Consider the following 16714-nt stretch of genomic DNA (forward strand, 5'->3'; position numbering starts at 1 on the left):
GACACAAGAGCTTTTAAAATAGAGCAAGTGTAGTCGACCAGTTATTTTTTTAATACAATTTAAAGTTATCTACCTTGTGTAACGAAATAAAGCCAATACTGATATTTAAGGAATTGAGATACAACTGTAATAACATATTACTGACAACTATGGCCACAAACATTGTCAGAGAAAGAGTATAACGAAGATATGTAATTGGACAATCGGTAAATTCATTGTAACATTTATTCATCACCAAAATAGTACAATATATATAATTTCATGCTCTAATTAAGGTTTGACAGATAGGGTCTTAAGATAAATAACGTATTTTCTTTAACAAATTTTATCGATTCATTTTATATTGTTAACTAGATGTGGTACCCGGCTGTGCCCGGGTCTTTCCCCATCTCTCCTTGCCTCTCCACCGTTCTCTCCCCCTTCTCAGCCCTATCTCTCATTATCTCTCCCCTCAGCTCTCCCACCTTTCCTCCCCTCTCCACCATTCTCCCTATCTCTCGTTCCTTCTCCCCAAACATTCCTCTCTTTCCTCCCCTCTCTCAGAAAAGTTATTATTACGAAGCACTGAAACTGCTAAAACTTTATGGAAAATATCCCCAATCTCAGATTTCAGGAAAATTGCAGTGGGTCGCTATAGATGCCGATATTTCTTAAAAGGTGGCACTCGGGCCAACCCTGATTGGCCAATGATATTCAAATACCCCCCTTCCCCACACACAACCCCATGTATCATCTTGGAAAGTTGAGCAAACCCAAGCACCTGCCCTAATTTGGACAGACGTAAATCTCTCTAAAAAAAAATACAGAGGTCAGTCTCGATAATGGATTGGTTACTAACTTAACCACTTTGGTCAACTAGCCTGAATATATAGTCAGAAAAGTTTGTGCTCATAAATGTTAAGTGATTAGAAACAAATACTATAAAATTGCAATTTATTTAATAAACATCATAGTGAAATGATAGTGACTAGCGGTATAAAGCCTGGCAGAGAATAGACAAAAACAATAATATTAGGCATTATTTGGGAAGCATCAGGGTTTCAGTCTGAGACAATTATCCCCACTGTACAATTCATAACTACGCTCTATGTTGGTTTACTCCACATAGTATTTGCTCCTGTATTTAATAAAAGCTTATTGGCAACTTGAAAGGTTGAACAACTTAAGGCAGCGTCTGGGATGCTCTCGGACGTAGGTTCGAATCCTTGTCATGGCCCTTGTGGATTTGTTAACTTGAAAGGTGTTTAGCGTCAAGTGATAGAGATATTTAAACACACGTGAATAGATGAACTTTCAAAGGGCCTATTGGTCCATCCAAGACGGCACCTATTACACCTTCAGAAGGCCTATGTTTCATAAGAGGCAGAGCCCAAACACTCCCCCCCCCCCCCCTCACATATTTCTCTAACTTCCACTTTAACAATCCGGCCTATTTTACCACACAACGTGTTCCATAAACTTCAATCTTTAAGTTATCTAGCGTGTTATTGTGTGTTGATATATCTAGTACTGTTAATATCTTCCCCGTTATTAATATTTCACTCCACTTGTATATTTTCTAACATGTTTCCTCTTGCTTTTCTAGTTAATTCAGATTAGGCTTTCTTGCTTTTCTTAAAGCGGTTCCTGATCTGGTTTGGTGTAAGCTTAAGGCCTATCAACCGCGGGAGAGTTGCTAAGGCCACGACATAGTTTTCTGACCAACAGGAACACTTTAGTCCTGAACATAATCCAGTACATACACCGAGCAGTGTATGTATACTGTTTTCGATACCTAATCAACCCGGGATGTTAATAACAGCCTTTGTCATCCTAATCTGCACACTTGCTAGGGAGTCCCTGTCTAGGTTAAAGTAGTACATAGCCCAGATACTAAAAGATGATGAATCAGAAGTCTTATTACTAAATCGCTAGTCTAATTACTAACATTCCTCGACAGGTAATCTCAATATCACGTTCGCCCTCATATAGTACATTGATTTCACGTCTTAAAATCCATATTAATAATGACTATAATATGTATCACATTCCGATTGGGAATTTTAACATTCAGTCGATATCTTGTCACTATTAGAATTCGCTTACCTAAGAACTTAAACATTTATCAGCAATAAATTACATCCGCCAATCTTACGTTCATTTAAGACTTGGAAATAAATTATACGATACCCGTTTCAAAAAATATTAATACAGGTATTCATTCTCAAAGGATTACAAACTATTTTCTTTAATCGAGTATTGAACATATGGGACAGCTTGCCAAGTACTGCAATATTATCAAATCAAATAAACTTTTGGTAATAAATGACTCTACATTTATACTAAGTTATTTAACCCAAATTTCAGAATATTATTCACATAACAGTACAACACGTTATAATTTTATACGGTATAATCTTGATGTAGATTTAATAGCTTTATTTCTTGGCAATTTATAAGAATCATTAAAGTTGAGGCTGCAAATACCGTTGATAACAGTTAACAGAAGATCAAACAGGTAAACAAGTACTTATCTTGAAAGCCGCGTCTAACAAATGAATACCATAAGCTCTCCATTAATGAATAGGTTTGTTTGGATCTAAATGGCAAATGCTCGGAATTCATTTACAAACATTAAACAAATATCGCAATTAAAGCAGTATCGCCAACGACAAACATTTGCAGTATAGTCTGAAGCGGAAATCAACAAATAAGGTGCTGGTCAGTCGCTTAAGAGTGAGAGTTCACACTTCAGAGTTATGTAGTGGTATATTCATCAAAAACATGGTACGGCAGTTTCAACTATGCTATGGCAATTTAACACATATATACATATATATATATATATATATATGTGTGTGTGTGTGTGTATGAATATTATAATTTGTTTCATTTTTCATTGTACCTCACCTCACTTCACCTCTCTCTCTCCTGCTTATATATATGTCCAATACTTGACTTGTAAATCATTCCTTCTGAAGATGTATTAATATACGAAAGTACTTAAGTAAATTCGTTTCAATTCGTCCTCCGTGGTCTGACACTCACATTTTTCATCACGTGTTAATTTTCGTGATTTACACACATACATATATATATGTATATGTATATATAAAGTGATGGGTTCATTGGTACGAGACGAGCGAAGCATAACTTCAATAATTACTTTCACCAAGCAATCTAGTATTTAACTGTCCAATTAGGCAACATAGCACGTCATGAACAATAAAAAAGTAAATTCAAATTCCAGTGACATGTCTGGTTGCTCGAAATTGCAAAAAAAAAGATAATTTAACCCAGCTAATATATATATATATATATATATATAGAGAGAGAGAGAGAGAGAGAGAGAGAGAGAGAGAGAGAGAGAGAGAGAGAGAGAGAGAGAGAGAGAGAGAGAGAGAGAGAGAGAGAGAGAGACAGACAGAGAGAGAGAGAGAGAGAGAGAGAGAGAGAGAGAGAGAGAGAGAGAGAGAGAGAGAGAGAGAGAGAGAGAGAGAGAGACAGACAGAGAGAGAGAGAGAGAGAGAGAGAGAGAGAGACAGAGAGAGACAGAGAGAAAACTGAACCTGTCACTAGCTGAAGCAAATAAAGCCTCCTTGATGAAGACTCAAGAGGTTAAAGACCTACTCACCTGTTAGGTTGAGAAGGGCGAGCACCGCCCACACCTGGGTGACCACCTTCATGTCTTGAGAGACGGGTGCTTCAACCACACTAACTTGTCCTCAGAGGAGGAGAAGAAGAGAGCTCACACCATCACTAATGCAGCGTGCGGTCGCGTGTCCCACAACCGTGGCGAAGCGATTTTCGTCTCATTTTTACACCGTTTCCTTCATTCTCAACAAACTTTTCATACACAAGACACACAAATATTTTTCCAATATATATTTTATCTATATATGTGTGTGATATAAGGTGCAATAATGCTCACTACACACAGGTATAACTTTCACAGACGGGAGAGAATGCGTGCTCCTTACAGAGGGGAAACATGCAGCAGCACGCCGGCACCAAGAGGGTTTAACGTGAGTGAGGCAGGACACAGCAGCGCGCCTCACCACCGCTCACCGACCACTGGCGGCCTCCACCAGCCAGCCACGCACCTCACACACACACTCACACACACACACACACTCAAGTCATGCACTCTATGTGACTCCTGGCTCGCTTAACCACAACACAACGCTGTTTACTGCAGTTCATTTAGTATGTACCGCCGTACCCAGCTTGGGGGTGCTTGGGGATAAAAAAAAAAAAGGTTACAGAGGTACGTAATGGGTTTAGTAACTGCAACCCAAATATCCCGTTTAGCTTAAGGGGTCACAGCACTAATGGGCAAGTTACAGAACATTATAATTGCTGCATCACATTATTCTGCATTTCCATAATTTCTGTCCGGGGACGCAGCTACACAAGATATCAAGTGTGAATATGTCTTACCCTATTTGCTTGACAAAATTTAAAGCCAAATTATTGAATTTCCTAAGGAACAACAACGTGTATATATATATATATTAGACTAAGAGTTAGCAATTAGCAATGACTGCTAACCTCTCGTTTTCCTAGCAGACACCTCGAAGGGGTTAACTAAGATGAATTCTATTGTGCATTGATGTCTGACCAATAATGAAGATATTTAAAGCACTAGTGCTCTCTAGGGTGGAATAGTGTTCCACGCTAATAAACCCCATTCAAAGCCGGAGAAATTGCTGACCTAGAAAGCGTGCACAGATCTTTTACTGCCTGAATCCACTCGATAAAACATCTAAATTATTGGAACCGTTTAAAATATTTAAACCTGTATTCTCTAGAGCGCAGGCGGGAGAGATGTACAATAATTTACGCGAAAATATTAGTAAAAACTGGTTCCAAATCTGCACACGGAAATAACTGAAATAACTATATATATATATATATATATATATATATATATATATGTCGTACCTAGTAGCCAGAACGCACTTCTCGGCCTACTATTCAAGGCCCGATTTGCCTAATAAGCCAAGTTTTCCTGAATTAATATATTTTCTCTATTTTTTTTCTTATGAAATGATAAAGCTACCCATTTCATTATGTATGAGGTCAATTTTTTTTTATTGGAGTTAAAATTAACGTAGATATATGACCGAACCTAACCAACCCTACCTAACCTAACCTAACCTATCTTTATAGGTTAGGTTGGGTTAGGTAGCCGAAAAAGTTAGGTTAGGTTAGGTTAGGTAGGTTAGATAGTCGAAAAACAATTAATTCATGAAAACTTAGCTTATTAGGCAAATCGGGCCTTGCATAGTAGGCTGAGAAGTGAGTTCTGGCTACTAGGTACGACATATATATATATATATATATATATATATATATATATATATATATATATATATATATATATATATATATATATATATATATATATATATATGTCGTACCTAATAGCCAGAACGCACTTCTCAGCCTACTATTCAAGGCCCGATTTGCCTAATAAGCCAAGTTTTCATGAATTAATGTTTTTTCGTCTACCTAACCTACCTAACCTAACCTAACCTAGCTTTTTTTGGCTACCTAACCTAACCTTACCTATAAATATAGGTTAGGTTAGGTTAGGTAGGGTTGGTTAGGTTCGGTCATATATCTACGTTAATTTTAACTCCAATAAAAAAAAATTGACCTCATACATAGAGAAAAGGGTTGCTTTATCATTTCATAAGAAAAAAATTATAGTAAATATATTAATTCAGGAAAACTTGGCTTATTAGGCAAATCGGGCCTTGAATAGTAGGCTGAGAAGTGAGTTCTGGCTACTAGGTACGACATATATATATATATATATATATATATATATATATATATATATATATATATATATATATATATATATATATATATATATATATATATATATATATATGTCGTACCTAGTAGCCAGAACGCACTTCTCAGCCTACTATGCAAGGCCCAATTTGCCTAATAAGCCAAGTTTTCATGAATTAATGTTTTTTTCGACGACCTAACCTACCTAACCTAACCTAACCTACATTTTTCGGTTACCTAACCCAACCTAACCTATAAAGATAGGTTAGGTTAGGTTAGGGATATATATATATAGTAAAAACTATATATATATATATATATATATATATATATATATATATATATATATATATATATATATATATATATATATATATATATATATATATATATATATATATATATATATATTCACCCGGATATGCTGATGGTGCGCCTAAGGCACACCACCACATAAGGTATACTGATTAACCAACAATACTTTAGGGTTAATGTAAACTCAGGGTATACACACCATAAAGTGAGCTACACCTTTCGATGTAAATATCCATGAGATGCCGAGAGAAGCTCCGAGTTTTATAAGTATTTTACAGCTGTCTCTTCAGTGTAGCAACAAGTGTAAGGAATTACTTTAGAAAACGCACCAAGGACTTTCTCAGGGAAATTTAGAATGTAAAGTAGGTTTTCTTTTTCATGAGGCTTTAAATCAAATTTACCGTCCCCATCCTTTGGCATGTCTTAGGGTTTATCTCCACGGGAAAAATCTTCCCTTTCGACTAGCAGATCTTCAATTTCAGGGTTATTTTTGCATATTACCTCTGCCTAGTCTTTTGAGTGCTTGTAACCCACATGACGTGACCAGCATCCTATGGTGCGACCAGCCAGAATACCCCCCGTTGAAGAGCAGAGGTGCAATAGGTGCCCTGAAAGAGAACTCTATCAACATCAGATTCCTGAGACTGTTCAACACGCTTCCAATCAACTGTTCCACACGTTAAACACAAGAGGCATAACTGGCCGACCCCTCACAGTGTTCAAGAGAGAACTGGACAAACATCTCCAAAGGATACTTGATCAACCAGACTGCGACTCATGCGTCAGGCTGCGAGCAGCCGCGTCCAACAGCCTGGTTGACCAGTCCAGCAACGAGGAGGCCTGGTCGAGGACCGAGCCGCAGGGACGCTAAGCCCCGAAATCATCTCAAGGTAACTTCAGTGTAAGGTAGCCTAGCGAATCTTTGCAGGCTAAATTTTCTCCCCCACAGCGTGAGTCTACACCGCCTGATATAGGAGCAGAATGAGATACATCACTGCCTTAAGGGTGGACATAAAACACAGAGGCGAGGCTACGGAGGACCGTTAAGACCGTAGTCGACAGTATTTCCAACTTTTTAAGCACTTTTATCCTTTCCAGAGGTAAAGTCTTAAGGTATTGTTAGTGTGCATACACTGACAATTACGGCTTGGTTTTGGCTGGATATTGGTCTTATTAACCTCTGCAGGGTTATAATGACCACCATGTTCAGTCTATATACACCGAGAAGGGAGATAGACCTCTCAGAGGATATATATCCCTGCACAGTATCTATGCTTATAACAGAGATAATATATGTCTGTTTGTTCAGAGCAGGCAGCAAGACACTTGGGAGTTACTGATACTTAGATAAATTGATGACCTGGAGAGCGTTCAGAGATCCTTTACTGCTAGAATCCACTCAGTAAAACATCTAGGTTATCTTGAGATGATTTCGGGGCTTAGCGACCCCGCGGCCCGGTCCTCGACAAGGCCTCCTTTTTGTTATACATCCCTAGGAAGCAGCCCGTAGCAGCTGTCTAACTTCCAGGTACCTATTTACTGCTAGGTAACATGAGCATCAGGGTAAAAGAAACTCTGCCCATTTGTTTCCGCCTCCACCGGGGATCGAACCCGGAACCTCAGGATTTCGAATCCGAAGCGTTGTCCAATCAGCTGTCAGGCCCCTGCTCAGTGTAAACAAAACTGTTGGGACCGACTAAAGAGCCTAAATCTGTATTATCTTGCGCGCAGACGGGAGAGATACATAATAATTTACACGTGGAAAATAGTAGAGGGGCTGGCCCCAAACCTGCACACAGAAATAACACCACATGAGACCAGGAGGCATAGCAGGATGTGCAGAATACCCCCGTTGAAGAGCAAAGGTGCAACAGGTGCCCTGATAGAGAACTTTATCAAGATCAGATTCCTGAGACTGTTCAACGCGCTTCCAGTACACACAAGAGGCATAACGAGCCGACACCTCACAGTGTTCAAGAGAGAACGTGACAAACATCTCCAAAGGATAACCTGATCAACCAGACTGCGACTCATGCGTCAGGCTGCGAGCAGCCGCGTCCAACAGCCTGGTTGACCAGTCCAGCAGCGAGGAGGTCTGGTCGAGGACCGGGCCGCAGGGACGCTAAGCCCAGAAATCATCTCAAGGTAACCTCAGTGTAAGGTAGCCTAGCGAATCTTTGCAGGCTAAATTTTCTCCTTTGCAGTAAATAACATATTCCGCTGATTTCTATATTCGCCAAATATAAAAAATGAAAACATTTCCATCCTGGTAGTGCTGGGTACATGTGGAAAATAACTATATATATATATATATATATATATATATATATATATATATATATATATATATATATATAGCCTCACCACAGCTGGATGCCCAGCTGAAAGAGAGCCCCGTTACCTAACGCCCCGTAACTCTGATGCTCTTATTGGTCGCCCGGATGGTATCACAGTGAACCCCTGGAAGAATGGCAAGCAGTTGGTATGGGACTACACGTGCGTATCAACCCTGGCTAACACCTACATTAACCTCAGTGTTGCACAACCAGGTGGCGCTGCCACCCACAGGGAAGCGGCCAAATCCCGTAAGTATAGAGAACTGGATCACCACTACAATTTTGTCCCCATTGCTTCTGAGACACTCGGCGCCTGGGGTAAAAGTGCTACCAGTTTTTTGAAGGAACTGGGTTCTAGGCTCATTGAAACGACAAGGGACCCAAGAGCTGCAAGCTTTCTTTTCCAGCGCCTCAGTGTGGCGATACAGAGGGAAAATGCGCACTGCATCCAGGGTTCCTGCCCGCCATCTGAGGAGCTGGAGGAACTCGACAACCTATGATAACCATCTTTGTAACCCATATGTAACTCCTTTTTTGTAACAAAGTTCAAATAAAGTAAATATATATGTGTACATACAAAAGAATGGGGGTGGTAGGAGAAGATAATATTAGTGTTCAGTGAGAAACCACAAGGTCTCCTCTGAATACTTTTTATTTTCTTCTCCGAGGCTATGGGTCCCCACATTGGCACCAGAGGTGGTACCCTCACAAACTTTTATATATATATATATATATATATATATATATATATATATATATATATATATATATATATATATATATATATATATATATATATATGTCGTACCTAGTAGCCAGAACGCACTTCTCAGCCTAGTATGCAAGGCCCGATTTGCCTAATAAGCCAAGTTTCCATGAATTAATTGTTTTTCGACTACCTAACCTACCTAACCTAACCTAACCTAACTTTTTCGGCTGCATAACCTAACCTAACCTATAAAGATAGGTTAGGTTAGGTTAGGTAGGGTTGGTTAGGTTCGGTCATATATCTACGTTAATTTTAACTACAATAAAAAAAATTTTACCTCATACACAATGAAATGGGTAGCTTTATCATTTCCTAAGAAAAAAATTAGAGAAAATATATTAATTCAGGAAACTTGGCTTATTAGGCAAATCGGGCCTTGCATCTTAGGCTGAAAAGTGCATTCTGGCTACTAGGTACGACATATATATATATATATATATATATATATATATATATATATATATATATATATATATATATATATATATATATATATATATATATATATATATATATATATATATATATATATATATATATATATAAGCATTTGAATGAAAGGCAGTCACTAAATATCTCTCAATGAAGTTTACAGTAAGCTGGCAATCCGAGTTTAGCTAATATTTACACCATAAAAAATCTTGTTTATTTGGCAGTGCAAATAGTCATCATTCGAGATCGGTAATATATTGATATACCTGAAAGGTTAAGTGGTTTCTGCTTTATTTTTACAGAGAATATAAATTGATTAAAGTGAGCAGTGTTCAGAATTGTGATTAATGCTGCTGCCGTCACGTTAAATTAAACGTTTTGAGTTCTGTACATAGATACGAAACCAATAATTTGGAGACGATCCGTGGTCCTCTCTCAATTCTAGTTGACTAATAGAACATAATTGAAATTCTGTAGATTAAACTTGCTTAGAAAGAGTGGTACCTCCGCGATTAAGACAAATCCAGAGATATTTCAACTCTGCCGTGTGCAGCCTAGCCTCATAAACAAAGACCAAATGGTCGTTAATCCTGCCGCCAAAGCCTTCTGTTTATGAACGGAAAACACTTTACACAAAACTCACAACTGATGACGTTCGAACTGCCGGAACGTCCGAAACGCTTCAACCTAGTTGTGCTTGCTGGGGTTGAGCTCTGCTCTTTCGGCCCGCCTCTCCACTGTCAATCGATCAACTTTTTTTTCACATACATGCGCACCCAGGAAGCAGCCCGTAACAGCTGTCTAGCTCCCAGGTATCTATTTACTGCTAGGTAACAGGGGGCATCAGAGTGAAAGATGCCTATTTGTTTTCCGCTATCGCCGGGGATCGAATCTGGACCCTAGGATAACGAGTCCCAAGCGCTGTCCACTCAGCCCCCCTACAAAGAACAAGTGGAAGCCTCGGGACCCTTGTGGGGTACAGTAGCACTCTAGGTTGTAAATCTTTTTGACCATGTTGTGGTACAGTTGACTAGAGCGCGTCTTGGAACACTCTGCATATAGGTTCGAACCTTCATCACGGCTTCTGTTCTTTGATATTATCACGTTAATGTGATTTCTCTGTGTATTATTATTATTATCATTATTATTATTATTATTAATAGTATCATTATTATTATTATAGTTTTCCTAAACAGTGCTTTGCTGACGTCGTCGTACTTCAAATACAAATAATTGTCAATAGAATCTAAATACCGAGCCTAACCTCGGCCTTATTATACAATAAATCACTATGTATATCTTTAAAATCGAATATCTATGTCTGTCTGTCTAAAGTAGGAAGCCAGACGCTTAGCGCTAACCTCAGCCAACTTTTCAACGTGAAACATGGGGGGTATGGGAGTGTCGTAGGCCAGTTGCCTGCAACTTCTGAGTCTTCAGTTGCCCGCAGTCTCAGAGTCTTCGGCTCCCTGCAGGCTCCAAATCTCCAGTTGCCTGTGCATAAACTGAGTAATAATGCTGATCGTATAATTCGTTATATGTCGGTTTAATTTCTCAATGTAAAATTATCTTTAATTCCTACACGTTAAACTGGTTTTTATGTTACACGTCGATATGCAATTAATCACCAGATTACATAAAGATTAATGAAGCCTGACAGCGCATTAAGCTTCGTTTTCACTGTTTTTCTACATGATGCTTTCTCACGGACAGTGATTCCCGCTAGTATCATCAACTTAGCTTACGGGGAGGAGAGGAATTGACAGGGGAAGGGGAAGAGAGTGGACAGGAAGAGGGGTGTGGACAGGGGGAAGGGAAGGGTGTTTGGTGGAGGTATGGTTGTGGTGGGTGGGGAGGTTGAATATGAATGTTGTTTATACCCATCGCCAGCCTGCGCTAACCAGCTGCACATATCTTCTTCCTCGTCGGTTTAGGATTACACTGAGATACAAATATTAGCGGCCAGACAGCAGCTGTGGAGGAATGACCTCGGTGGTGTGATAGTGTTTAGGCTTGACAACCGCGGGAAGGTGAGTTAGGCTACCGCGATAGCTTATACTGACCACCCAGTATGTATTCATTCCTCCTGTACATATTTCACCGCGAAATTAAACTCTGTCTTGACACTGTGGTTAGCGAAGTCAGTTCACTATTGACTGGACCAAAGTTCCATTCCCAGGCAAGGAAAGCTTTTTTGGGCACTCTTCTTTACACTAGAAACGTATATTCACTTGGCATGAATATGAAATTAAAATGCTTTATTCGTAATATTACAAATGTTTTCATTTATACAAATTCAACTGTTTTAATTAACAAATAATTATGCATTTAAACCCGATTTAAGTTTTTAAAAATCTATTACATTATTAATTTATAAAAGAGAAAGCGGTGATATTCATTGTTTAACACTGATCATGTTTAACACTGATCTTGTTTAACACTGATCTTGTTAATTATAAAATACTTGGAAGGTTACCCGGCTTTGCCCGGGGTTTCTCTTTCCCCAATATTCCCCCTCTCTCATCCCTCTTATGTATATATATAATGTATTTTTCTTTCATGTTAATATTTCGTTACATTTGCTGGAATATCTAATGTTTATGTATTTATATATTAATTTGATTATATTTTACTTACAAAAATTACATATTTCCTGGAACAGGCAGCATGCACAACAGTCTGCTATGTCTGCTAAGCAGAATATCAAATATTTTCAAGACTGTAGGTAAACAGCCCGTCCTCCTAAGGTTCCCCAACGTCAAGAGACAGTCGTACTAAATAAAGTGCCTTATCCTAACCTACCAGAGGACCCACGAACTGAAAACGGGACAGTATGTCAATTTCGCGACCCTGCTATCTAGTACGACGATTTTTGGCTTTAGGTAAAGTGTACGTCAAAATACGACGCTCTATTAGGAGGACGGGTTGTTCTAAATCTGCAGAAGAATACCGACGGTCACCTTGAAGTTACCTTGAAGTGTTTCCGAGGCTTAGCGTCCCCGCGGCCCGGTCGTCGAGCAGTCAGTGCTTCGTTGCTTGGTTATCGTAGCCAGAGTCAGCTAGCATATATTTTATTAATTATCTCACTTTATCTGTGGACTTCATCGAGAGGTGGAAATGTAAAGATGTAGATGGAAGGTGGAAATGTAGATGTTTATCTCTCAGAATGTTTGGTAATATGTTTACTGTTTGTGATGTGTGTCTATGTATGTATTAACACATTGTACTGAACGGGGTGAGAATAACTTGAGCTACCTCATCCCTTTGTGTGTATTTTACCTCAATAAACTTATTTCAATTTCATCGAGAAGAATTCCTCCTCTTGTCTTCTTGAGGCTCCATCAAGCACAAAAGGTGCTCAGTGTTATATATGAGATAATCTGTCTGTCAAAAGCTAGACGCCAGACACTTGGGGGGCCCAGCCTCACCCAAATTGTTCAGAGGGAAAATTCTTGGGTACGGGATGAACAATGGTTTAGGCTGGTCGGAGTCGCCAGAATTCAAAGGGGAACAGTGTGCCAGGAAGTTACATTCGCACACTTATGGTGGTCTTAACCACCCTCCTGCCGTTGACAAGCCATCATTAAACTAGCCGGTAGTTACCTCTAGCTGCCCTCATGCACCTCCCTGAGCACAAGCTCGCCCAACAGTGTAGTAGGCTGCTCCAGCCTAGCGGGCTCGACAGCGGAGACGAGTTATTAATACGGACATCAGGACCCGGGTATGAAAAGGAGTTTTATCACTTAACGTGAATGAATTCTAGTGATCTTTTTCTATCTATAATAATAGCAGCGACACATTTTAAGTTCTGGCAGAGATTCTGATGAGAGGGAGAGGAGATCCCTCCCGTCCTTGGATACATGGATTCTGTCAAGACTGGAGCACCGTCTTTCCCTGGATACATGGATTCTGTCGAGGGGGTGAAACATTTTCTGTCCTTGGATACAAGGATATGTCAAAATTGGAGCTCCGTCGGTCCCTAGATACAAGGATTCGTTCCAATCCTTGTATCCAGGGAGGAATGGGTCGCAACACGCCGCGGTACGATCATCAAGGCACGGAGGGTGGCGGCCACCGGTGGTGTCGGGAGCGGCGCCCCGCGGGGCGGGTAATGGAGTGTCGCTCGTACACCACCCCTGGCGAGGCCGCGCCTGTACACCACCCCTGGCGAGTCTCGCGCCTGTACACCACCCCTGGCGAGGCCCGCGCCTGTACACCACCCCTGGCGAGGCTCGCGCCTGTACACCACCCCTGGCGAGGCTCGCGCCTATACACCACCCCTGGCGAGGCCCGCGCCTGTACACCACCCCTGGCGAGGCTCGCGCCTGTACACCACCCCTGGCGAGGCCGCGCCTGTACACAACCCCTGGCGAGGCCCGCGCCTCTACACCACCCCTGGCGAGGCCCGCACCTCTACACCACCCCTGGCGAGGCCCGCGCCTCTACACCACCCCTGGCGAGGCCCGCGCCTCTACACCACCCCTGGCGAGGCCCGCGCCTCTACACCACCCCTGGCGAGGCCCGGTATGTTTAGTCTACGGTATCTGCACTGTGTTTTTTTTTTTTTACCTGTAAATTAAATACAAGCTGTGGTACCAGGCGTTTCTCGGGTGAAGATGATACATACTGGGAAGAATACATTAGAAGTGAATAATACTTAAGTGAATAATAAGTGAAAAATACATTTTGGGGGGCCCAATATGTATTCCTCACGATCTCTATCACTTTAAGATCTTCGTTATCATATCCCGTGCCCCCGGGGTTCATGGACAGGGTCAGAGATTTGTTAAACATATAGTTAAGGGATTTAATGAACAATCAACCACAGAAGGTGATTCGGCTCTCCATGACAAAACTGAGCAAGGTGATCTGCAGTGAAAAAGAAAAGCCTTTTGAATAATTTTGATTTTTGTTATACCATTTTTCCTTTTAGAAATACACCCAGCCAACATGAGAAGTCTGAGGCAAATCAATCGGTCGAGGACGTAATGTATGCGAGGCAGGTACAAGAGGCAGCAAGTCACCGAAGTCGAGTCTTCAGTCGGCTGGCTGATGCAAGTTGAGTCGTTCGCTCCACTGACACTCAACTTGGGATTAGTCTGACGAAGAGAGCCCAAGTTTTGAGAAATATTCGCGTGACGTTCTGCTCTCATCACCCAGTACATGGCACTATTTGATCCAGTACATGGCAAATTGTTTATATACGACAATTTCCTGAATTCTGTCGATATTTAAAAATGACTTTTCTTTACTGTAGATGAGCATAGTTTTACTGAATAGAATAATTCAGAATTGTACACATGTTCCCCATAGCTATTATTATTTAATAAATTTTGTCTCAATTATCACGATGATTTTTGTATTGCTTTCATTATCCAAGTAGATGATCTGCCAAGATTGTTAGTTTAAACATGTATTATAAATTAGAGTAACGATATTATTCTTTAAAAGCATAAGAGTCGCAAATTAGAAATGCTAGTACTTTTGTGCATAAGTAGAAATAGTACTTATGATAAGCCCGTAGTTGATTGACACCAGTGATTGTTGTTGTGTCAGATTCATCCACTCGGAACTAATTGTTTAAAGTAGCACGGGCTATAGAGAGCCCGGTGCAAATGGATGCATAACGTTGTTATAGATTCAGCTACTCGGAGTAATAAGTTCCAAGTAACGGGCTAGTGAACCCTCATGGCGGAGCTTATCTTCATATCTGGTTTACATTTGCCTGACTGCGGACTAGCTGGTTGGTTCTTATTAGGTTTATAGTTTCTGAATTGTTGAAAGGTTATTAAGGGGGCATATCAAAAAATATCGTCATAAATTAAAATTGTTCAATTTGCTTATAAATTTTTTTATGAAATGGTTATAGAAAGGGCTGCAACTGGTCCAAGTTTCACCATCACACCCTAAACAGAAAAGAGGGAAAAAAATACACAACGTATTATGCAACGAATGTTCAACATTCTCAAATAATCTCAGGGAACACATGTGTCAACTAAAATGTCTACTATGTGCTGAAGAAGCACAAACTCTTGTAATAATTGTAATATGTATGTTCAATATATTTATATTTAATTTTTTTTTTCTTTTTCTTTTTTTTCTTTATTTTTTGGCCAATTTTGTTTTCTCGTTTGTTATCAAGGGATTTGCATGAAACGTGCACACCTTGCTCAATGGATGCCTATCTGCAAGGGTGCCAATTATGAACGAAATCTGTCGAAGTCAAGCTCAGCTACAGGTGGCCGAACTTGAATCTTTATTTTACTCTGGAAAGTAATTTACACCTTCAAATTACTTCAGAGCTTTCATTTATTAATCAATTTACATGCAAATTACACCTTATATGTAGCGTTTGTGCTTCTACAGACTCTAGTAGACATTTTAGTCCAAAGTCTATTTGTTGATTTTATAAAAATTTATAAATATCATATATTGCATATTTTTTTAGTAGGGTAACTTTGAAAAATTATATTATTGCACTAAACACTTTTTTGATAAAACTGATCACTAGACTCCTTTATTATGTGCTTAATTTAATATCTGAGTGTTATAGAAATGATTTTAGTTGACACATGTGTTCCCTGAAACTATTTGAAAATTCGTTGCATAATTCGTTGTTTATTTTTTTCTCCTTTTCTGTTTAGGGTGTGATGATGAAACTTGGACCAGCTGCAGCCCTTTCTATAACCATTTCATAAAACAATTTATAAGCAAATTGAACCAATTTTAATTTTACATCGATATGCCCCCTTAAGCGCGTGCCACTAGCTTACTAGCCAGCCAGCCAGCTTCACCCACGTACTTCAAATAATAATAATTGTCAAGAGATATTGTCTCCTTCCCCTTTGCTACTTCGCGGGTGTAGGGTTTTTATTAAGCTTGAGGACACCCGTTCCCCCCAACCACTGGGCAATGGGGGGGGGGGGGGAAGGGGAGTGGGTGCACCTTAAGCGCACATATTTCACTACCAACACAAACTAAAATATATAAATGGTTAGTTGGCACATCTCACTCACAGGAGTTAAGATGACAATAATGATGGTTAGTACAATGGAAAAATCTGTTGTATTTTGTTTTT

At 39.8% G+C, this 16714-nt stretch overlaps 1 protein-coding gene across 3 annotated transcripts in view; it reads right to left on the reverse strand.

Annotated features, from left to right (window-relative positions):
- The window catches only part of LOC123773324 (immunoglobulin superfamily member 10), a 398237-nt gene extending 394173 nt beyond the window's left edge, over nucleotides 1–4064 (reverse strand). For all 3 annotated transcript variants that reach the window (XM_069321998.1, XM_069321997.1, XM_069321999.1), the window contains exon 1: nucleotides 3614–4064. In XM_069321998.1, the coding sequence (XP_069178099.1) occupies nucleotides 3614–3665 (52 nt within the window). In that variant the 5' untranslated portion in view covers nucleotides 3666–4064. The remainder of the gene's footprint in view (nucleotides 1–3613) is intronic.
- Nucleotides 4065–16714: the final 12650 nt, after the last annotated feature.

This window comes from Procambarus clarkii, chromosome 10, assembly GCF_040958095.1.
Source record: "Procambarus clarkii isolate CNS0578487 chromosome 10, FALCON_Pclarkii_2.0, whole genome shotgun sequence".
Taxonomy (NCBI): domain Eukaryota; kingdom Metazoa; phylum Arthropoda; class Malacostraca; order Decapoda; family Cambaridae; genus Procambarus; species Procambarus clarkii.